We start from the raw sequence: 24,103 nt of genomic DNA on the forward strand, positions 1-24,103 counted from the left end.
GGGAGTGGTCCAACTACCTCTTATTTTTTCTTCTTTTATATATATATAAACCTGTTCGGATGTTTTTTTTAACTCCATATTTTCAAACCTTGAAAAAACTAATTGTCAAAACCTGAAACTACTTGGACTAATTTAACATTTATCCCTAAATTTCTTATGCCCAAGGATTCAAACAAAGTAAAAGATAAAAGAAAACAAAAAGAGAGGAACTAGTTCAAAATACATATAATTCGTAGAAAAGTAAACTCATCCAAGGATTCAAAGAAAAATTAAAAAAGACAGGTAAAAATGAAAGGGCAGTGGATATTTGAGGTTTGGTGTTGCTTGTATTTCCATTTCTTGGTGTGGCTTCCTTCTCATAAAATTTGGACTTTAGTGTACTTTTTAACCCGAAAATAGACCCATTGGCTGTGCGTTCAGCCTCTCTCTCTCTCTCTCTCGAGACACATTTTTTCACCACCACGACGCCTCGAGGCAGCGAAAGAGGAACGGACCCCAAAGAAGAAAAAAAGAAAAGAAAAGAATAACAGGGAAAAGAGAACAATTCAAAAACTCGAAAAGAAGAAAGGACTCGGAGGATCTCCGCCCATCTCCACCGTCCGGCTCCGATCCTCCCACCTCATGCCCCACCCTATCCTATCAGATCCTCCAATCTAATCCTAATCTCCATTTCCAATTTCCCAAACTTTCCCGATATGAACGACTTTCAGGGCCTCTTTGCCGCCGATTTGGGCTTCAAACCGCAGGGCAAATCTGCCCCAATGGCGGCCTCCAATTCGTCCTCTTCCTCTAATCTGGGATCATCGCGCCCTCGCTCCTCCAATTCCTTTGACGATCACGATTCACTGTTTTCCTCCACGGGCCCACACCCCAAATCCCAAGATTTCGGAGCCGGATTCGGCGATCTCTTCGTTTCGGGGCGGAACCCGGCCAAATCGGAGAGCACCGCGACGACGTCGTTCGATTTCGATACCTTTCGCGATTCAGGTGCGGGGAAGGCTTCTGCGCCTCCGGTCTACGACAAGCCCCTGTACGACGACGACATTTTTGACGGCGTCCCGGGGCTGAAGAGCTCGTCGACGAGGGCTAAGTACGACGACGTTTTCGTGTCTTCTTCGTCTCCGCCGGAGGGGAGTGATGCGTTTGACGATCTTCTTGGGGGGTTTGGAAAGGCGGAGCGTGAGTCAAAGGGTTCGGGCGAAAAGGGATCGGAGAGAGAGGAGAAGGGTGTGCCGGATTTGGACGATTTGTTACCCGGTTTTGGTGCTTCTAGTGCCCCTAGTCAAAGGTAATTTTGCCTAATTATGTTTAGTAAACCTGAATTTTAAACAGTCTAGGTATTAGAATTTTGAGTTTGATTCATAATCCATTTAGCTCTTTGTGGATGAGTTGTGCTAAATTTGGTTTTGATGTTTAGTTGGATTCACATTTTGTGGTAGCGATAATTTTGGTTTGTACCTTGTTAGCTGAGTTTATTGCATAACACGTTTGCTGAACTTGAATTTTGAACACGAAGTTTCTCCAAAAAAGAGAGCTTCCTAACTCTACGGTACTTTCCAATCCTCTTATTCCATACTCCATAGGATCTCTCGCATGATCCTGTACAAGACAGGAGATGCTGAACTCGAATTTTGAGCTATTTAGGTAATGACTAAGCATGAAATTTGTTTTTTTTGATTAATACCTGCTTAACCGTTTGTGGTTGTTAAAATGAAGGTTTTATTAATTTTTAGATTGATGTTTTGTTAATTATATAAGTTTATTTCATAACTGAATTTGGTGCATTTCGATTTTGAACAAAATGCCATTTAATACTTTGTGGTTAAAGTGCTTGTTATATTGCTTATGGTGTACAATTGGATTGACCTTTTGTACTGATGGATAATTGAGTCCAGACTCGAGTCCTCGTGGAGTGAGGTTAGATTGTAAGTAGTATCTGGTTTGGATTCGGATTTGTGGGTCAATGTCGGATTTGATTTTATTTGGCGGGATGGGAAAATCGGGAAAACACATTTTTAAGTAGTAAGAAAAAGAAATAAGGTGGGGGCTTTTTTTTTTGTTTTTTGAACAGACAACATTTTTATTGATGAAACATCAATCAAACAGGGGCAAATTGCTCACTAGTTACAATACCATAGATACGGTTTGGAATTTGATCAACCCAAACTCTATTTGTTACACACAGAATAACCTCTTTAGCTTAATAGTGAGTGGTTGAGTTCAAATCCCTCTTAACATGTTCAATCCTCCAAGATCTCAGTTGGCGCAATTCTTCATAATCCCATCACCTATGTGGCCAATTTTGCTCCGATTTTTACCTGCCCCTTTAACCACATTTACACTCTGTAGATCATCCCCCTCCAAAATTCTATCATAAAAGCCCATCTCCCTGCTGAAATCTGTTGCATGCCAAGCTGCCAAAGCTTTTGCTACACCAAGATCGACGAATATATTCCTTGTAGTACTATGTGCAGCCAAAACAACTCCCTCATTATCTTGCATTACAATACCAATCCCAATACGCCCATGAGTCTTCTCTACAACTACATCCCGATTAACTTTATTCATACCAATGGGGGGTTTCTTCCAAAGTGTTGGAGATTCTTCATGGATAGGACTCCTTGTATCCAGCTCTTGTATGTTAATCCTCCTAAAATCATCCAGAGACTTACTTCGTTCTCAGAAAGCTTGATTAGGATGAGTGAACTTACCTCCATGCACCACAATGTTCCTACGAAACCAAATTTTGCGTGTCACCACCGTCATAAGCTCAAGATCTCTTATATCACATCACCCCATCAAATTTTCAATCACATTAACAAAGGTTAGCCCCTTGTCAGTACATTTTTGGAGCCTTTTTTGGGACCACAACCACAGACATCTTGTGCTGATGGGCAACTCCATAGAATGTGTATTTCACTGTCTCTTCCTCTCTCTCACAGATAGGGTAGTGGCTATCAGGAACTATATCTCGTCGTAGTAAATTCATTTTCTTTTTTTTTGATAAGTAATAATGATATATAAAAAGAGCGCAGAGGGGCGCAACCCACATACACGGGAAGTACAAACAGAGAGCGCCTAGGAGGGAGAGAAATGAAAAAGAAAATCAGAGAAACTAATCACTAAAGGAGCTAGCCAAGCGGCCTCTACTAGTGTGGTCTCTCGCGTTTGCCTGTGCTGCCGTATTACTGCCTCTCCATCCCTGTCCGTTGCCTGGCCTTCTGCTAGGAGAAGTCGCTCTTTGCCACGACCCATATTGGTTCTTAGCTCCCTCTCCAAGGCTCCTCCGCCCTCGACTCTGCAAACAACCCGTCACTCCATGTCGAATGATACCACATTGGAAGCAGAAGTTTGGGGTCTTCTCATATTGAAATGCAATCCAAACCAATTTATCCTTGATTTTCAGCATTCATCCCCTAGCAAGAGGTTTTGACACATCTAATTTTATTTTGACCCTCAAGAATTCCCCCCAACCCACTCAATCATCAGTCACATCTACTTCTTTAACAAATCCAAACTGAAGATCCAATTTTGAAGCTAGCATCGGTGCTCATACAAGCCAAAGGAAGATTGTACATTCGAACCCAAAAAGCAGCCCTTTCGAACTCAATCTGTTTAAGCGGGGTGAGACCGTTAAAATCTTCCATCAAAAAAAGATGCCCATAAAAAATCTAGGGTCTACCCTCTAAAACCCTTGATTTGTCTAGTTCATATTCAAAGTAGATAATGCAAAGATTTTCACCCAAAACCCCAAGGGGTTGGCTCAATAGTTGTACAGTTTGGGACTTTGAGTATGCTCCTCAAGGTCTTAGGTTCGAAACCCACCGAGTGTAAACTACTTCTTTGGACCATTGGACTGGGGGTTCACCCTTGAATTAACAGAGGTGCACTTGTGGAAAACTCCTTGCCATGGGCCTGTGCACCCCCGGGATTAGTCGGAACGAAGTTCCGGATACCTGGTGCCAAATAAGAAAAAAAGATTTTCACCCAACACCTTGAAAGTGGTCGTGCCAATAGTTTCCATCCCCTTCTCAAATTATATTTGATGACTTCGTTGCTCACTACCCTATTCGTGATGAGCTTCTCCACGAGACACAGTTTCCCTATTGCCACTATAGCGGCCAGTGCATCTTCCTCAATCTCAACTCCCACACTTTCCTCCTCAAATAAAGAGAATTTCCCCCATAATTTCGTGAGGTCCTCTGCCATATTCCCCATATAGTTTTTTTTTTTGATAAGTAAATTGTATATATAAAAAAAAAAGGTGCAAAACGCCTCTAAGTACACAAGAAAGTATACATAGGTAGCCCAATTTAAACCCAAAAAACAAAACCCCAAAGAAACCCAACCCAATTAGTATCCACAACCAAACGATAAACCAAAGAAAGAACCCAAAAAACCCAAAGACTGAAGCCTACAAACCCACCACTGGCCCTTAAAAAATACCAAGCCCCTAATGCACCTCTGGAGGAAAGGAAAATGCATTTTTGGTCCCAACACAACCCCAACGACGATGGCACTGCTTCGGAGAAAGTCTCTCTCTAGCCTCATAGTTGATGGAGAATTCTAAATTCTTGAGTTCTCGCTTCCCTTTTACCTTAGAGGTAAAGGGCTCTCTCTCCTCTTCAATATTCGAAAAGAGGTTCAAAAGACTTTTCTCATCACCTCCTTCACCATTAGACAGTCCCACATTGGAGGCGAAATTCACTGCATCTACAACCACCTCCGAATAGTTCCCCACCCCCTTCTTGGAAGGTTCCACTACAATCTCGGCGAACAGCTCCTTGTTCTTTTGCAACTGCTTAGCAAGCTTCTCCTTCACCCTCCGGGTATACCCTATTTGAGATTTGGAAACGGAGGAATAAATCGGAGCTCCACTCTCCGACATTCGAGGAAAAGGTTCGCTTATTCTCAAACCCAGCTCAGCCGCATGCTTTTCTAAAATAGCATAGGTCTGTGAATCTTCGACTACAACCTTAGAGCCCTTTACCGACGAAGAAGCCTCCTTCATCCCAGGCAGAGAGGAAGAAGAAACATTTCTAGACCCTAAAAACCCCCGACGTAGCAACCCTTTCGCCGGAGCAATCTTAACAGGTTCAACCTTCTTCGTCGGAACAGCACCAGCTTCCACCGGCGGAGCAGAGACCACCACCGAAGACAGAGGAGAGACAGGGGTACTCACCAGAGTCAACAACCAGTTCTGGGTTTTTTCCGGCAACAGAGCAGCCTTCGTCGGAGATATAGGGACTGTCGCTGTTTTGTGAGACACAGACCCCGACACACAACCTTGTTGAGTTAACTCCGGATGCACCTCCGCCAACGACAGCCGCACCATCGCAAGCTCGGAATCATCGCTGCAAACCCCGGCGAGACCACTGGCGACCGGCGCAAATGCCTCAGATTCTCACGCCTCCCTACGATCGGCCGGAAAACAAAATCTCTCGGTGAGGCAGACCCGCACTGTTGAGACTTCGACAAACACTTAACATGACGCTTCATACCCTTGCGCCAACATGACTTGAAATACCCAGCGTGTTTGGGCTTATGGAAAGACCCAAACTCGAGGCCTTCTAAGCTTTTTAAGAAAGCAGAGAAAACCCATCGATTTTTCCTAAAAGGTAATACACCCAGCCCAACTAATAGTCCTTTAACTAACCCAGCTAGGACCCGGCCCAAAACAGAACGTAAAAGACCTAGCATCATCTCATACTTCTTCTTCTTCTTCGTATGATCAGCCGCTGGGATGGAACCTACCACAGGATTAGCAGGATCCGGCGACTCCAACTCCAAACAATCCACCATCACCAGCGACTCATACTCACCGTACCCGGGCTCAAAATATTCCTTCACCGGGAAAAGATCAATGAGTTGCGAAGATCTAACCCTCCTCCCAACGGAAGACTCCTCAAAACCAGACGCCAGTCGAAGAACCTCCGCAAAAGAGCGCCCAGGGTGACATCCAAAGATGGAATCTCCCAAACCAAGCTTGAGCTGCGTCCCCAGAACAGGGAGCCCAGGGGCTGGTGGACCCAACATCCTCCGCAACTCATTTGCAAACCGACGCATTTCCCTTCACACCACGGCCCGCAGGTAGCCAAATGATTCCTTTACGACCTCCCTCAGCAAAGACGGCCACCTCCAGGAAACTACCTGCCTTATTAACACCCCCATGCACCATCAAAGCCTTATCGCCCTCGCAATATGACTTGGCAATATCAACCTTCAACAGAGATTGACTCGCCTCCTCGACCGTATCCACCAACCATGAAGCACAAGGTTGACTCACGAAAATTACCCCTACGAACCCTTTTCTCTTTTCCTCCAATCGAAAATCAGGACACCCTTCCTTCGCTGACAGGCAAAAGGATTTTGCTTCTATGGAGAAGCGCCTTTCCATTGCGGCTCACCAGAGCCTAGCGCACAGCGCCTAACAGCGCTGCCGCTAGGGCAGAAAACTATCTTACTAACCTAAAAAATGTAGAGGGAGAGAGAGAGAGCAGAGAGAGAGAGAGAGCCACTCAATTTCCTCCACCTTAAATGTGCACTATATTCCCCATATAATGCACATTTAAGATGCATGAATAAGTAAAACAGAAAAAAAGGAAAATCCTTCACAGCCTCATACAGGCTAGAAGATTCTCCTCCTCTAGGTTTCAGCCGCAAACCCTAGAGAGAAGATCCTTTTCTGGTACTGGCTAGGCGGTGGCTTTTATTTTACTGAAGTTGAGGTAAATAAATAGGAGATAAATGGGTTGGAAATCATGAAAGTTACTGCATATGTCTATAAATTTGGGCTTCTAGGTAAGTATATTTCTGTGTTTGTGGGGGTGCTACATGTTTATACCTTATGACTTCGGAGGAAATTTTATTTCTTAAGATGATTCAACATAGGGAAATGCTAGGGCTATCAAGTCTTTTACCAATAGATGAGTACCAAAATGATGTGGAGCTTATTTATTTGTGAGGATCAAAATAATTAATCAAGAGAAATGCTATAGGTACTAATGAATAAGCTTCACATCATTTTGGTACCCATCTCTTGGTAAAAAAATTAGTACTCATAGCATTTCTCTTAAGCAATCTTTGTGTAATTACTAAAGCTATGCAAAGATATGAATGCATTTAATGCGCAAAATACCATGCAAAGAAATGCAAAGATATGAACGCATTTTGTTTCGTCTTCCATGTTGACAATGAATTTATCAAAATGACCTCTTGTATAAGAAACTATTGAACACTTTGTGAAGGAAGTGACAGGCTACAGCTTTCAGGTGTAGAATAAATTCCAGTATACTGATATTGGGCATAAACATGTCTTTTCTTTGGCATAAAAGAGCAAGTGTCTTTTATGTGTCTTGTGTGTATCATTCCATGGAATTATTTATGAGATGAATTTGCACATTTACTGGCCTTCTCTTTGGCATTAATGTGCCAGTTGTGTCCCATATCTGTATTCCTGCCAATATTATTAATGAGAAAGGCTGATTGTGTAAAAATGGGATATATGCAGTTTCATTTGTCATTTTTTTTCCAAGGGGTTGGCTTAAGTGGTAAGGGCCTTGATCTTTGTGGCATTTTCATCAGGTTTAAGGTTCAAATCCCTTTAGGTGCAAACAATTCTTTGGGGCCAATCCGTGGGTAAAGTTGGAGTATTATCCGATCTGTGTGGAGGGGCTTTACACAGGTCTGAGGCTCACCTGATAGGGGTGGGTATACGAAGAGACCCTACCTTGAAGGGGTTCCTTGTCATAAAAAAAAAAAAAAAAAAAAAGTATTTAAAAAACAAAGGAATAAAAATTTGTTGAATTGATGGCGTTATACTACTTTTGCGCTATGGTTTTCTTTAGTCTGTTCATCTTGTGTGACGCCATGCCAATATTCATCTATATATTCACTCTGATGTACCAGTATCAATTGATTGATGAATCACCCGTGTTTTTTTCTTTTTTCACAGGCCAACTTCAGAGGCCAGTTGGTCCTCAGCACCAACTATCAATACAGCTAAATCGACTTCCAACGTGATGGAAGACCCCTTCAAAATTTTAGAATCAACTTCGCGTCATGTGGGTTCATCTCCTGAGCAATATTCTGATCCATTGGAAGATATTGGTAAGCTCAGCAGTTCGCGAAGCACAAAAAATGAGGGTTCGCTTCCAGCTAATGGTGGAGTATACGATGATATGGATCCCTTTGATGGCCTTGGGAAATCTGTACCAGCATTTTCATCAGAGAGGAATAGCAGGGGAAAGAACAAGAGCCCTTTAAGGACAGATGTGAACACAAGTTGGAATAGGAGTTCTGCTAGTAAAGAATCAATTGAGAAGACTTCAATTAGAAGTACTGAAATCCACTCACAGAAGAAGTTGCCTGTTGAAATTGATCAGGAGTCTCACCAGAACCCATTCAACATGCCAACATTTTCAACTGATTCCCATAAATCTTTTGGTCAAACAGCTTCTCCCCCTTCCTATATGAATGCTAGTTCTCAGGAGGCAAATGTTCAGGTAGATATGTCTCCTAGATCAGAAGAAAAATCGGATTCATCTGATGATGTATGGCTGACTGTATCAGAGATTCCTCTTTTCACACAACCCACAAGTGCACCACCACCTTCAAGACCCCCTCCTCCAAGACCGGTACAGGTTTCAAATTCAAAGGGCGGGTTAGTTTCCCCTGCTTACACAAATTCAAGAAAGAAGGTGAATGAGTATACTTTCCCAAATTCTGCTCAACACTTTCAGGGTCCTCAGTCAGCTCCTGCTGCAGCGAGGGACTCAGTGGCATCTCCCTTTGATGAATTGGAAGATTTTGCCATGGGTAGGAGTCAAAATAATGTTGATGAAAGTTCAAATGGTCTTTCTAGTGAAGAATTGGGAATGAACTCAGCCGCTGCTGCCATGAAGGAGGCTATGGATAGAGCTGAGGCTAAATTCAGACATGCAAAGGAAGTAAGGGAGAGAGAGAACACAAAAGCTGCTAGAAGTAGAGATGCTGTGCAGCCAGAAAAAGATGAGAGACCTATTCTAGATGAGAGAGCACTAAGAGAAAAACAAGAAAGGTTAGACCGTGAACGATTGCAGAGGGAAAGGGAAGATGAGAAGGAACAAAAAAGACTTGAGAAAGAGAGGGAGAGAGCTAGGGAACTTGAGAGGGAAAGGGAGGAGAAGGAGAAAGAACAAAGGAGAATTGAGAAGGAAAGGGAGAGAGCGAGGGAGATTGAGAGGGAAAGGGAAAAGGCCAGACATGCTGTGGAAAGGGCTACTAGGGAAGCCCGTGAAAGAGCAGCTGCTGATGCTCGCACAAGAGCTGAAAAGGCAGCTGTTGAGAAGGCAAATGCTGAAGCTCGGGATCGTGCTGGAAGGGCTGCTGTCCAGAGGGCCCAAGCTGAAGCTCGTGAAAGGGCAGCAGCAGATGCGAAGGAAAGAGCAGAAAAGGCTGCTACAGAAGCCAGGGAAAGGTCAAATGCGGTAGCAAGGGCTGAAGCTGATGCACGAGCAAGAGCAGAACGAGCTGCTGTAGAAAGGGTTGCTGCAGAGGCTCGGGAAAGGGCTGCGGCTGAGGCTCGGGAAAGGGCAGCATCCGCTAGAATGAATCAGCAAAAGAATGAAAGTGATCTCGAATCTTTCTTTAGCGCTGGTCGAGCTAGCAGTGCACCAAGGCCTAGGGCTAACCCTTCGGTGAGGACCTGAGGTTGAAACATATGGTTACTCTGTACTGCAATTTTGGGTTGTTGATTTTCTGATTGTATGTTTCAGGACCCGCTGTTTGATACCCAATTTCAGAACAGGCAAGAGCCTGAAGTAGCAAGGAAATCTGCTTCGACTTCTTCAAACATTAAGAAAGCTAATTCAACAACAAATATTGTGGACGATCTTTCTTCAATTTTTGGAGGTAGTTTGAGTGCAGCTTTTAGTAATAACACACTAATATTCTTTTCTAGTCCTCTATCTCATGTTGCTACTGGATGATACTATTATTGATATTTATCTTTTGGGGGGGGAAAGCTGCTCCATCATCTGGAGATTTCCAGGAAATTGATGGGGAAAGTGAAGAAAGACGAAGGGCAAGGTTGGAACGCCACCAGAGGGCCCAGGAGCGTGCGGTATGTGATCTGTTTCTATTCATAATTTATACTCTGTTCCCTCGAGTGAAGAATGAGGTTAAAGTACATATTCCACTTGGATTGGTGTGTTTATGATCAGTGCAATTTCTCTGAAGTTTTTGTTATTGACTTTTCTTGTTAGGCCAAAGCATTGGCTGAGAAGAATCAGAGGGACCTTCAAACTCAGAGAGATCAAGCAGAGAGACATGTAAGTACCTGTAGTTTCCATCAATGTTCCATTGCTCAAGTAGAACTGTGTTAACTGACTGGCTAGATTCATTTGTTCTTGGGATGGAAAAATAAACCAATGTCCATTCACCTGCCCTAGATTTCTGGGACAGGTAATACCCATTTAAGAATGGGTATATAGATGGGTTATTACTCATCATGGCTGGAAGTTACATGGGTAATAAATGGGTACCTATTATTTTTAAAAGAGTTGCTTTACCCATCTGTATCAATTCTTTGCTCACTCTTAAATGTCAACCCACTCTTTTCTGAGTTGAATTCATGAATTTAGGAGAAAAAAAGACATAAAACATAATTCTCCTAATCTTAAGATTTCTGGGCAGCCAAACAGAAAATAAAAGATAAAGTAAAGTCTCAGCCATGAGAGTGAGGTGGAAAATTTTAAAATTGATTTTTTTTTTTTTTCACCTAGACCCATTGACCTTTTCATTTCTTGAAAACCCAAAGCAACAGGAAACATCAGAGCAACAATCTATGCTTTGGTTGGTTGCTTAAGAAAATTTAGGGTAAAAATAGAGATTGTTACTATACCACTCCAGTTGGGCCGAGACAATCAGATCTTGCTCACCCTGTTGCGTTTTCTCTTACTCCAAAAGAAAAGGATCCCTTTCTTCTGCCATTAGAAAAGCTCCTCAAGCAGAGATTACACTAGTACTTCTCTGTGATAAAAATAAAAAGAGAAGCCTGAAACGCAATACAAAAACAGAGAGCTGTATGTTTTTTTGTCATGTGAAAAAGGCTTTTGAATTCTAGCTTTCTCTTTCTTTCCTTTTGTGAAAGAGAAAGGGGGAGATGGAGTGAAAACGAAAAAGCAATCAGTGACGGGGATTCCACTGCGGAGGGATATGTACCACGATACAATAACAAATAATTCCTTTTTTTTTTTTTTTTTTTTCAAAGCTAGAAAAAAACTAATAATGAATCTTTGAAATTATATGTTTGCAAGTAAATATGTATGTATGTACATGTATATGTATATATGGGTATTATTCTATAGAACAACCTTTTTATAAATAGCACACCGTAATATTATATATCCATAACAATTCTTCTTCAGATAGCTAACAACATTGAATATTCGAATTAAATAATACAATATAAAGAGAATATTCACTGGGGAGGGAAAAAATGGACGAAACTGGAAATTTTTTTGATAAGTAAGCACAATTCATTAAAAAGTGCAAATACACAGGAAGTATACAAGAAAAACCCTTAGATAGTGGAGGAAAAAAGATTAAAAGAAGAAAAAAAAATGGAAGCTAGAAATGCTTAACTTCATAGAAACTGTCCAGTAATAGAATCTTAAAGAAAAAATCCATAAGTTTCTCAACAATCCAATCACGGTCTTGAAAGGTCCGATCATTTCTCTCCTAGAGACTCCACATAAGGCAAGACATAATCGTCTTCCATATAATACTGTTCTGACTTCCACCAAAAAACCCTTTCCAGCAAGCAAAAAGATCTACCACTTGACGAGGCATAGCCAACGGCAACCCTGCAAGGGTGAAGATGGTATTCCATAGGGCATCAATCATTTCACAATGTAGTAAAAAACTGAAATTTTAGGAAAAAGATCTTTTAGATCTCCCTTTTTTTATTATTATTATTTTTTTAATTTTGTTTACTTTTGTGTTTGTTGCAAGTCCCTAATATCTTGAAGATATTAATACTGTTACTCTCTAGATCATATATGTCTTATTTATAACTTATTATATAATTTTATATATTTATATATATTATGCTATCTTTCCTTAGCAGGTTGTCTTGATTTGTGAATATATTTTTTTTTTTTGATAGGTAAATTTGTATATATCAAAAACCCAAACAGGGCGCAACACGATTACACAGAGAGTATAAAAGAGAGCGGCTAAACACCCAATAAAAACCCTAAGCTCCCAAGGAGCACCCACAAGGAACCCAAAAAGACCCAAAAAGACCCTTACTGTTCTTGATTTGTGAATATATTGCATAAGTTGCATAAGTCTTAAGCTAAAACGAAAATAAAAAGCCTATTTCAAAAACTAGTCCATGATGACCCTTAATGGATTTGCCTATATAAGTGGCAGCTAAAGTTGGTAAAAAAGAGAGCTTGAATACTGCTTGTCAATGATCCAAGTAACAAAATAGGTATAGGAACTACTCTGGGTACTTAAAAAACAAAAGGAGCAACTACTAATTCATCAACTAATTTTTTGATAAGTAATAATCAAGTTTTATTAAAAGCGTAAGGCGCCCCTACGTACATTGGAAGTATTTCAAGCGGAAACACCTAACTAGAAAAAGAAAAAGAAAGAGAAGATTCCGAAGCTCACCCACAAAAGAACCCCAACAGGCCACCCAAAATCCCTCAAGAACAAACACCCAACAGACCCACCCAAATTCCCTAAAAAGAAACACTCAGAGAAGCCCAAAGGCCCTCAGAACCCACACGAATCGTTACAACACAATAATCTTGCCCTTCCCTCCCCAAGATGACGCGCTAACAATGCCGTGATTAATGGAGCTTTCTAAATTTAACAGCTCTCTCTTGCCCTTAGTCGTAGGCTGCGCGACCTTTGTTTCCCAAAGGAAATTTGCTTTCACCTCATTCAGCAATGCCAACTTCCGATCGTCCTCTTCATTGCCATCTAGCCCCCGATCAGGAGGATTGGGGGACAGCTTCATCAATTAATACATTTCCGAAAAGCCAAAAAATAAAGTGATAATATAAATGGGTTAATGGTCGGATAGAGCGGCATATGATTGGGAGTTGGAATTCTTTTCTTCGTTTTTCAATTAGTTGTAATCCATTAATTTGAAACAGGACGGTGCAAAACAAGCTTTGTTGGAACTTCTCAGTGTTGTTTAATGTTAGACCATTCTATAATGACTTAAGGATCTTTTGTCGGCTATCGAAAAGGATCGGTATATTGAAGACGGGGTTTCTGTTTCAAAAACCAAGGGAAAGAGGGAGCTCAAGAATTTGGAATGCTCCATTAATTTTGATGCTAGAGGCAGTGGCTCTAGTCGGGCTTTAGGTAGCACTATTTTGTGGGTTAGGGTTTCTTTGGGGAGCTAGAGGCAGTGGTTCTAGTCGGTTTATAGGGTTTCTTTGGGTTTGAAGTTTCTCTTATGGGGGACTCTTGTGGGTTAACTTTGGTTTTCTTGTGTACTTTTTTTTTTTTTGATAAGTAATGTTGATATAAAACTAAAGCGCAGAGGGGTGCAACCCAATTACACAGGAAGTATAAAGAGAGAGCGCCTAAGAGGGAGAAAAATGAAAAAGAAAGTCAGAAAAACTAATTACTAATGTAGCTAACCAAGCGGCTGTCCAAGTAAAGGGAAAAATGAATAAGTTCCTCTAAAGTCCTAGTGGAATTTTCAAAGCATCTAGCATTCTTTTTGCTCCATAAACACCACATAAGACAAAGATGAATCATCTTCCACACAACCACACTTCGAGAACGCCTTCCTGTCTACCAGCAGTCAAACAAGCCCCTTACCCTGCAAGGCATAACCCAAAGCAACCCGAACCGACTAAAAGTAGTATGCCAAAGAGCACTTGCAATCTCGTAGTGAAGAAGAAGATGATCGACTGACTCTCCGTTCTTCTTACACATACAACACGATTCCATTACCACAATGTTCCTCTTACGCAAATTATCGTGAGTCAGAATTTTACCGAGGGTCGCAATCCACCCGAAAAAAGCCACTCGCAATGGCACCTTAGTACGCCAGATACTCTTCCAAGGAAACACTTCATGGTCGAAGTTGGACAAAGCCTTATAGAACGATTTCACCTCGAACTTACCTTTATTGGATGAGGACCAGCGAATACGATCCACAATACCAAGGGAGATCTTACAAGAGTACAACCGATCAAAGAAAGAAAGGACCATATCCATCTCCCAATCCTGGACGGGCCGCACAAAAATGACATTTCACTCGACAACCCCATTCCTCCAAGTAAAGTTATTCTTCACCAAAGCTTCTTTGTATCTAGCAATACTGAACAGGGAAAGGAAGGCAAGCTTCAAAGATTGTTCCCCACACCAAATATCATGCCAGAAACGAACTTTCGAACCCACTCCCACCTCAAACCGAATAGCTTTGGCAAAAAAGTTCCAACCTTGTTGGCTATGCTTCCATAAATCCACACCATGAGAACCCGAAACCTCCTTTGTACAGAACCCACCATCCTGATCTTCATACTTGGCTTTAATAATCTTGTACCAAATAACCTCACTCTCATTCGCATATCTCCAATGCCATTTTCCCAAGAGAGCTTGGTTAAACTTATGCATCTTCCGAATGCCAAGACCACTGGAACGCAAGGGACAGCAGGCTTGATTCCAGCTTACAAAATGCTACTTAGGCTCATCTCCCATCCCTCCCCACAAGAAATCTCTTTGGACTTTCTCAAGTCTTTTTGCTACACAGGAATAGGAAGCAGAGATAAAAAGTAAGTCGGAAGATTAGACAAAAAAAAATTTCTTAAGGGTGTCTTATGCTTTTTTTATAAATTTTTATTACTCATCAAAAAAAAGTCTTAATCCACCATCACAAAAATCCCTCCCCTTGGAGGTGTATACGGCATAGCAAGGCCCCTTTGAGAGTGGCCTTCTATGCTTGGTTGGCCGCTTTAGGTAAGGTCCTCACTTTGGACAAATTAAGAAAGCGAAAAATCATTGTTGTAGATGGTGTTGCATGTGTAAAAAGAGTGGGGAAACCGTTGATCATCTTGTACTCCATTGCGAGATAGCTAGTGTCTTATGGTACTCTATTTTTGGGTTATTCGGTTTAGTGTAGGTCGTGCCTCATTGGATGAGAGATCTCCTTGATTGTTGGAGAAGGCTGTTTGGTAATTCTTGAAGCTATGTGGAAGATGATTCTGCTCTGTTTGATGTGGTGCATTTGGAGACTTGAAGATAGTGAGAGGATGGGGCTAGAGCTAATGGCCTTTTTCCATACCCTTTTTCAGTGATTGATTTCATATTTCTAGTTTTGATGACCTTTTTTATTTTTTATTTTTATCTCTTTTATTTTTTTCTGGTTAGATGCTTCTCTTGTATAATTCCTTTGTACTTGGGTGCATCCTTTGGTTGAATTCCATTTACTTTAAAAAAAAATGGTTGGATAGGGATCCACCCTAAATAAATTTTTATTTTATTTTATAAGTAATCAAAATATCATTAAAAGCGCAGAACACAATCCAGGTACACATGAATTATACAAGAGAAAAGCCTAGGATTTTGATTAGAGATTTCCTTGTGATGGTCTGTGACGGGGCCTCCCTACAACTCATGAATTAAGAATTCTTGCAACAACAAGGTCTACTCGAGATGAATTAGGAGTTAATGAAACCTTTCACAGGAATTAAAACTACTCACCAAAAGAGCTAAAAACGTAGCTGTTCAAGTATAAAGAGAATAAAAAAGGACTTGAGCTCTTCTAACGTCATCTCTTGGTCCTCGAAGTTTTGATCGTTTCTTTCCTTCCAGCGGCACCACAAAAGGCAATAGGGCATCTTCCATACAACAACACTTTGAGAGTGACCACCTATTACCAACAGGCAAACAAATCAACAACCCGACTAGGCATAACTTAGGACAACCCAAAGCGATTGAAGAAGGCATAATGTAGAAGAAGATGATCTACATACTCCCCATCCTTCTTGCACATGTTGCATCTATTGACCACAATGACATGCCACTTCCTCAGACTGTCCGTGGTAAGGATCTTTCTTAGGGCCATACCAAGTGAAAGAGGCCACTTTCAACGCGAAAAAGCCAATCTTCCTAGGAAGAGGGATAGCATCATTACATGCAAGGACCCTGTAAAATGAGCTGACATCGAACTTCCCTTTGTGTGAAGGGGCCTACCTTGTCTTCCCCTTCCCATTTTGCTCTATAGGAATACAACAAAGTAAAGAATGAAGCTTAGACATTCACCTACGCTTGCATTGCTCTGAAGAGAACCACTAGATAGGTCAAAGTGAAATGCAATAGAAGTATCCTTCACACAAGCAATGCTATATAAATATAGGAAAGCTTCCTTACGGGCCATTTCTCTACACCACATATTATCCCAGAATCTGATTTTAGAGCTATCTCCCAACTCAAATATGGTATGAGTAGAAAACATCCTTTCACCCCTCCTAATATTCTTCCAAAGCCCTACTCCATGCGGCTTATGGGGATCAATAGAACACCACCCACCCCAAGCATTGCTAAATTTTTGATAACAACTCTCCACTATTCCTCTCTCTCATGCACATAGCACCACAACCATTTCCTTAAAAAAGCACGATTGAACATCCTCAAGTTCTGAATCTCTAACCCTCCCTAAAAAATTGGAGAGAAAATCTTGGACCAACTCACCGGTTGATATTTGAACTTTTTACCTATCCCACTTCATAAGAAATCTTGATGGAGCTTCTCTATGCAATTTGCCAGACCAACAGGATGGGGGAAAAGAGATAAGAAGTACTTGGGTAAGTTGGAAAGAGTGATCTTTATTAGGGTGACCCTTCCATCCTTAGACAAATACATTCTTTTCCAACTAGCCAACTAACGCTCAATCTTTTCAACCACACCATTTCAAGTAGGCTTCGTCTTGGTCTATGCAATTTGCCAGACCAGTAGGAAGGGGGAAAAGGGAAAAGTGACAAGAAGTACTTAGGTAAGTTGGAAAGAGTGCTCTTTATCAGGGTGACCCTTTCACCCTTAGACAAATACATCATTTTCCAACTAGCCAACTGACGCTCAATCTTTTCAACCACACCAATCCAAGTAGGCTTGGTCTTGTAAGAGGCCCCCAGCAGAAGAACAAGATACTTCAAAGGCAAAGAGGAAACCCCATAACCCAAGATGCCAGCCAGCCTGTGTACATTATCCACAATACCCACAAGAACTAATTTTGACTTAGCTAGGTTAACCTTTAAACCGATACAACTTCAAAACATAAAAATAAAGCTCTAATAGAGAAGGCAGTTAGGATTGGGCCCCACAAAAAACCAAGGTATTGTCCGCGAACAACTGGTGTGATATTTTTGCTACACTAGATCCACTCTAAATAAATGGGTTGAGTATAGGTATTAATCAATTATTAAATTAGTAATAAATGGGTAAATAGATCTTGATGTACCCAACACATTTATGACCCACCTTAACCCAGCTAACCTGCCAGTTTGTGCCTTTTTTTTAAAAAAAAATTATTTATTATTTGTCTTTATCGTTGTTGCGTCTTTATACTAGTTTGGCAAAAAATAGTTGTAAATATTGCTGTATTTTGTTATCTTCATTCAATGTATTTCATATACTTCATATATATATGATAAGCAATTAATACTTCACACACATGCACACACACACACACGTGTCAACGTGTGTACATATATGTATATGTATTTATGTATGTAAAGAACTTCATTCCTTTCGTGTGTCTTGGATGCTAGGCTATCTAAAACTAACATGAAGTTACTGGAGTCATTACTAATTGTGTGGTTCTGATGTGCATTAATTTCAGAGGATTGCTGAAACCCTGGATATTGAGATCAAGCGTTGGGCTGCAGGGAAGGAGGGGAATTTGCGTGCTTTGCTTTCAACGATGCAATACGTAAATTTTTCTAATCTACATTCAGATATTCTTTTATGCTTCGCATCTGACATATATTTAATGCGTTCTAGTATTTTGGCCTGCATTCTCTTTGTACATTACACATATGTTTGTGTCTGTATTTGTGTGTGTGTGGATCATATAGGTGCAGCACTGTTATGTCTTTTTAAAATTCCTTGGCCATGTTGAAGCCAATGGGCTCTAGTTGAAAAGGTGTCCCCTCTCTTTGTAAGAACAAGAAGGAGGGTGAGGTTGTGGGTTCAAGATCCACCAAGTTTGTTTGGGATAACACGATATTGCTCATCAGCTTGTTGCTGCTTGTATATATTAACAAAGTACTTAGCAGCCTATAGTAGTCATTCTTGAATTTAGGTGTTTGATGCGAGTCAAAATTTGCGATCCACTTAGAAAATGAACTCATCATGTTGAATATAGGGGATTTGATTATTGAATATTCTCTTCCCTGTATTTTACTGAAGACGAGTTTGAGAAAATAAAATAATTCTTTTTCAAAGCTTATATGCCCTTGATTACTTGTACTGATCTGCTGATGGGTACTTGTGGGATCAATGAAACTCATATTGAAATGGAGATGCATTTTTGCCATAGAGAGATTCAGTCCTCGTGAATTGTCATGCTTCTATTTTTTTTATTAGTAATTTCGTATCATTAACTCAATCGGCTGGAGACCACACCTCATGAAGCAAAGGTCACTAGTTCGAATCCCCCTCCCCCTCTTGTGCGGACATGTCAAATATATATATAATAAAAGATAAAGATACAAAATAACTCTTTCTTAATATATTACAATTTTACTTATCAAAAAAAAAAAAAAAATTGTATCATTAATAAAGCGTGAAGGGGTACAACCCTTTTACACAGGGAGTATACAAAGCTGAGCCCCTAATCGGAAGAAGAAAAAAATAAATTCATGAAATTTGCTAGAGTAGGAACATCCAATCGATGGTGAGCCACTATTTTGATAGGGGATTTTTTTTCCACTTTCCTCTTTTCTCTCTCTCTCTCTCTCTGTCATTTTGCAGAGTGAAGGCCCTGAACATTATAACAGCAAGGAAATTGAGGGTGGCTTAAGGCCTTTGATCCAAAGCAAGGAAGATGATTATTTCCAAAATTCTATTTGTGGACATTACCATAATTTTTCAGTGGGGTCACATCTTAAACAACTTAGGTGTTTGAGTATTGTTTCTATTCTTTGAATGTTCCTTTTGTCTAAATATCTGTTGAGGAAAGAGTGAGTTGGTATTGATTAGGGTGGTTCATGGTGTCAGAGAGATTGTTGACACATTGTCTTGTAAGGCCGGTTCTCTCAAGAGACATTTTTGGGCCTGCTTTAGGCTCTATTTTATGAAGCTATTTGATTTAGAATTTTGAGTTTAAGATAATGGAGAGGAGATGGCAGGCTAAAACAAACACTCCAAGGTGTAAGTTATGCTTATATTACCTAAACCAACTTCCCTACTTGTTTCTTGTATCTGTTATTTTTATGCCAGTCTGTTGGTAGTGGACTTAATACACTAAAGAGGACTTTCTTTGTGGGAGCTTGGGCAATGATTTCAAATATGACTTGGTTGGATTAGATGTTTTTTCTCCTATCAAGTCAGCATTTAGGAGTTAGGAAGGTTAGTACTCTTAATCAGACACATTTTGGGAAATGATTGTCGAGGTATGATGTATAAAATGCTTAGTCTTTGAATGCGTTTGGTGGGTTTAAAATATGGGGGTGACACTGTTTTGGTGGGTTGGGCTTTGTTAAGGTGTGTGAGAGTGCCTCCAATGGTTGCTTTCTTTGTTTGGACAGCCTCATTGAGGACAATGTATGGGAGTTAGAAAGGTTAGTACTACTAATCCGATGCATTTTGGGCAATGATGATGGATGTATAAGAAATAAAGCGTTAGTATTTGTAGGCATTATGTGAGTTTAAAGTATGAGGAGTGTCAAATGAAGGATATGATTTAGTTTCTCTCTCCCCCTCTCTCTCTCTACCCCCCATGTGCACAGGGGGGTGTTTATACGCCCTTGCAGCAGGAAGAGGCAATTGTCATTTGAAAGGAAACAACTCTTGTATAGAGTTCCAAACCTGCAGATCCTGGTTTTATCTGTCCCAAATTCTTATATGATGTGTATCCAGTGATCTCAGGTTATAAATGTGGTTGTCTATCAAAATCCATTCACCTTTTGGAGTTTTAATTCTTTTAAAAATCATATTCTATATGGTGAAACCGGAATGACAGAGTCATCCTTGAGCTAATGTGGGAAGACTTACGGCCTTTCTTGGTCCATTGAGCCCAGGGCCTGTACAGTTATGTTCTCCATTCTTTGAAACCTCTATCCCTGGTGAATTGAAGTCTTTGTTACAATGCCATGAGCTAAGCTGGCTGGAAATTTCAGGAGTTGCAATTTTTTATGCTTGGTATATTACATACCAAACTTTCAAATTGTATGGGATCTATGTAATTTTCTTATACTTTTGTTTAAAATTTATGTCGTCGTGATTTTTGGCTTGATTAAATTATGTATGTACATCCTTCCCTTAAAGGGCGTGATGCTGGATAGCTTTGGTAGTTGGTGATCCAAAGGTTATTTGACATCTTGCAAAGGAAAGGTGGTGGGAGAAATGTAAAAATGAGGGGAAAAAGCTGGGTTGTGGATTATGAAAGAGTGCTCAGCTCTAGAGAAATATTAAAGAGAAAAATAAGGGGACTGGAAAGAACAAAAACTGTATAAGGTCCAGTTGATTAATAGGAAGCATAGTGCAGGTCTTTGCTGAAAAGATTGGAGATAGTTTGGTTTTCTTCAAAAACCCTAACGTAGGGATAATTCATTTGGCCCTTGGGAAAGGGAGAAAAGAAAAATAGTCAGGGTGCCAACAGCTTGAAGTGTCTTAATTAAAATAACTTATACAGAAAGACCTACCATGATATAATAACTTAAAGGTACTTCTGCTCAGTTCTGCATGGAAATTATGATCTGTTATTAAGTTCTCAAAATTACCTTACCTGTAAAATTTGTCTTTTCTTTATGTTAGTAATTTATATTGACTGGATTCAATTCTGTTGATGACCAGGTGCTCTGGCCTGAATGTGGTTGGCAGCCAGTTTCTTTAACTGATATGATTACAGCGCCTGCAGTTAAAAAGGTTTATAGGAAGGCTACCTTGTGCATCCACCCTGATAAGGTGCAACAAAAAGGTGCCACTCTTCAACAGAAATATGTTGCGGAGAAGGTGTTTGACCTCCTTAAGGTACTTAATCTCAAATCCATCTAAACAATTTTGTTGCCCTATCTTTTTTAATTAGTCTTTCTGGGGAAAGAGGGAAAAAAAAGTCATGGGGGTTGGCCATGGTCCGTTGACTTTGCAATTGATATATTTACTTAGTAATTTGTGGATACGTTGGCTTTTTGTTGCTAGATGTACATATTTATGCTAGTAAACTGGTCAAACATTGAGTTCATTTATGCATTATGGATGTAAAAGAGAATAAACAACCACAGATTATAGGAGCTGCTGCCTACATAGAATGATGCATATGGCATTATCGCGTATGTTCTTGCATTCACTCGCAATCATTAATGGAACTTCGATGATGTAATTCACACAGATATTCAACTTGTAATTGTACCTTAAGCGAGAAGCGTTTGCAAAAGTTGATGCACCTTTTTGGTCTTATTTTGTTATTGGATAGGTTAATAGTACTTTGGTTACATTTATTGGGCTTGTGCACATGAATAGTTTGGTAATATTGTCACAGGAAGCTTGGAACAAATTCAATTCAGAGGAGCTTTTTTAAATTTTATGAGGTTTTTTCCACTTCAAATTAATTCATTGGGTAACTGCACCAGTTGCTGGAAAGGGAAACGAACGTCTGTTATGGGACTTTCATATTGTTACTGAATTTGATTGAAGTTGAAAATGTATCTACCGCAATCTTAGGCTTCTTTCTATATAGCCACCGAGATGCCCGAGTCGTGTTCTGTTTTTTCTATTGCCCTACTTGATGTTCCTCCAGTGCTTATTGGGGCTCCAAAGATATGTGTATGATATCCAGAATGGCTTGTTGATGTAAAGTAGTATTTTCTGGGAATCATGCCCTTCAATGAGAAGCCAGTCTGTGTTTTTTGTTAGTTATTTTTTTTACTTGTGATATAGTACAATTCATTGATATGTAAGATTGACGTGGCACTGTGCCATTGAGTTGAGAATTTAATTATGATAAGGATCTTCCGTGTGTCGATTTGGTATTATGTTTTTTGTCTGAGCAGAGTACAATACATAGAAGCTTGAAACATTTATATTTTTTCAGTACTTTTATTTATTTATTTTTTTACTTAATTGATGTGTTCATTGATGGAACGTTGGATATGATGCTAGCACTCACTAAGATAGGTGCCTCAGTGGTTGTGTTAATATGTTTCTGCTCTCCGACCTGTCGAACCTCGAGATTTCTCAAAGAAAAACTGTGGGTGGGGATAATTTCTTTTTTTTTTTTTTTTTTAAATTTCTATTCACGGTGGAGGTATCTCGAGTGTTAAAAGAAGTTTTGGATTTGAGTTGATGAACTCTGGTAGCATTTGATAAAAGGTAATGGGTCCTCTTTCGGTTAGATTTGGGATTAGTGTCCTAAAACTAATTTGATATTATTCAAATAATGTTATTTTATTTAGAGAATTATGATATTTAATCTGGGCAATTATAATTCATTAAAAAAAAAAAAAAAAAAAAAAAATTGAATTCATAATCGTTGATGAATTAGGCTATAATATATTAAAGTATTATATGATAGAATCAGAATGACTTGTCCTGGTCTTGGTCATTGAAGTAAAGTTCAAGTTAGTATGTTAGTATATGTGGAATGCATTGAACTTGAACTGGACCACCGTGAGGACATAGTTTTCAAAGTACCTATGTTCTAAATTGTATAAATACTCAATTCTAAGTGAATAGTTGACTCAAATGTGAACAATCAATGAATGAGATTTTACATGGCCAATATCTTGGTATTTTGGGTAATTGATATTGAGGATTGTGTAAATAATTATTCTTATATAGAATTTATAGTCTAGATTAAAGATATAGATATTCCTTAGATATGATTTAATACAATTGATCATCTAAGTCTAAACCTAGTTATTTTAGTAAAGTGGTTAACTAAAATTAATACTTTTGAAGATTTAACAATTATATAATCCTGGAGGGTGATGCATTGCTGGAGGTAAAGGAGGTGTCCAAAATAGAGAAAAGTGGAACCAGGTTTGGGCATATTGTGGTTGACATCAAAGGAATTCTTCGTTCTCTACGTAGATTGCAATGTATTTATGTTAGTAGAGAAGCTAATATAGCAGCCCGTAAACTAGCCAGTTTGGCTAAACAGGGTGTCATAGATAAAGTTTGGATGGTGGAAGCTCTAGAATGTATGTATCTGTAATATTCTTTTGAGGGAGCAATCTACTCTCTCCTTTTGATTGATTTATCAAATACAATTATATTTTTCCCAAAAAGAAAAGAAAAAATTATATAAAAATAGGAGAATACCTTCAATAGGATGTAGTGTAAAACCCATCTTTTACAGCATCCAATAAAAAGGTAACACATCAGCAAAAAAATTCAAATATAATAAGCATGTAAACACTATATTTTATGAGCAAAAGCTATTGGATCCACCCTAAACAATCCATAATCTCGATAACCAATTCCCTAAAAGGATAGTAACATCGTAAGTCTAACGATTTAGTAAGTAAACCTTACAATTAGGTATGACATAAGTTCTATATTATTAGGTAGAATTAAACGTGCAGTTCTTGGTAAACTTTAAAAAGAGATGTTGTTTCCGTTAATATATCTTAAAAATATGGTTCGATTTAATAAAGGGTGGTGTACTCCCATTGGTAATCGCCTAAGTATTTTAATGCATAAAGACTAATGATTTATAGGTCATAACTATCATATATGGTCTACCCGAGATCTTACCCCCTCTCAGTAGGGTTGACGCTGTTCCGAAGAACCTGTAATACAATACCGATGCCCCAAATATTATACGCTACCGTCCATAATTCTAGCAGCCCGACCGAATATTGTACGCTACTAATGATGTAAGTCCTCTAGTGACCGCCCGTTAAGGCTGCGTCATTCACGAAAT

At 39.7% G+C, this 24,103-nt stretch overlaps 1 protein-coding gene across 1 annotated transcript; it reads left to right on the plus strand.

The window, feature by feature from the left end:
• The first annotated feature begins 406 nt into the window (after positions 1 to 406).
• LOC132165374 (auxilin-related protein 2) lies at positions 407 to 22,211 on the plus strand. The gene is made up of 8 exons (XM_059575907.2): positions 407 to 1,288; positions 7,955 to 9,677; positions 9,756 to 9,891; positions 10,005 to 10,102; positions 10,245 to 10,310; positions 17,858 to 17,947; positions 21,034 to 21,210; positions 21,719 to 22,211. The coding sequence occupies exons 1-8, from the start codon at positions 696 to 698 to the stop codon at positions 21,755 to 21,757; spliced, it is 2,922 nt and encodes a 973-aa protein (XP_059431890.2). The 5' UTR covers positions 407 to 695; the 3' UTR covers positions 21,758 to 22,211.
• The last annotated feature ends 1,892 nt before the right edge of the window (positions 22,212 to 24,103 follow it).

Source organism: Corylus avellana, chromosome 11 (genome assembly GCF_965113065.1).
Source record: "Corylus avellana chromosome 11, dhCorAvel1.hap1.2, whole genome shotgun sequence".
Classification (NCBI taxonomy): Eukaryota; Viridiplantae; Streptophyta; class Magnoliopsida; order Fagales; family Betulaceae; genus Corylus; species Corylus avellana.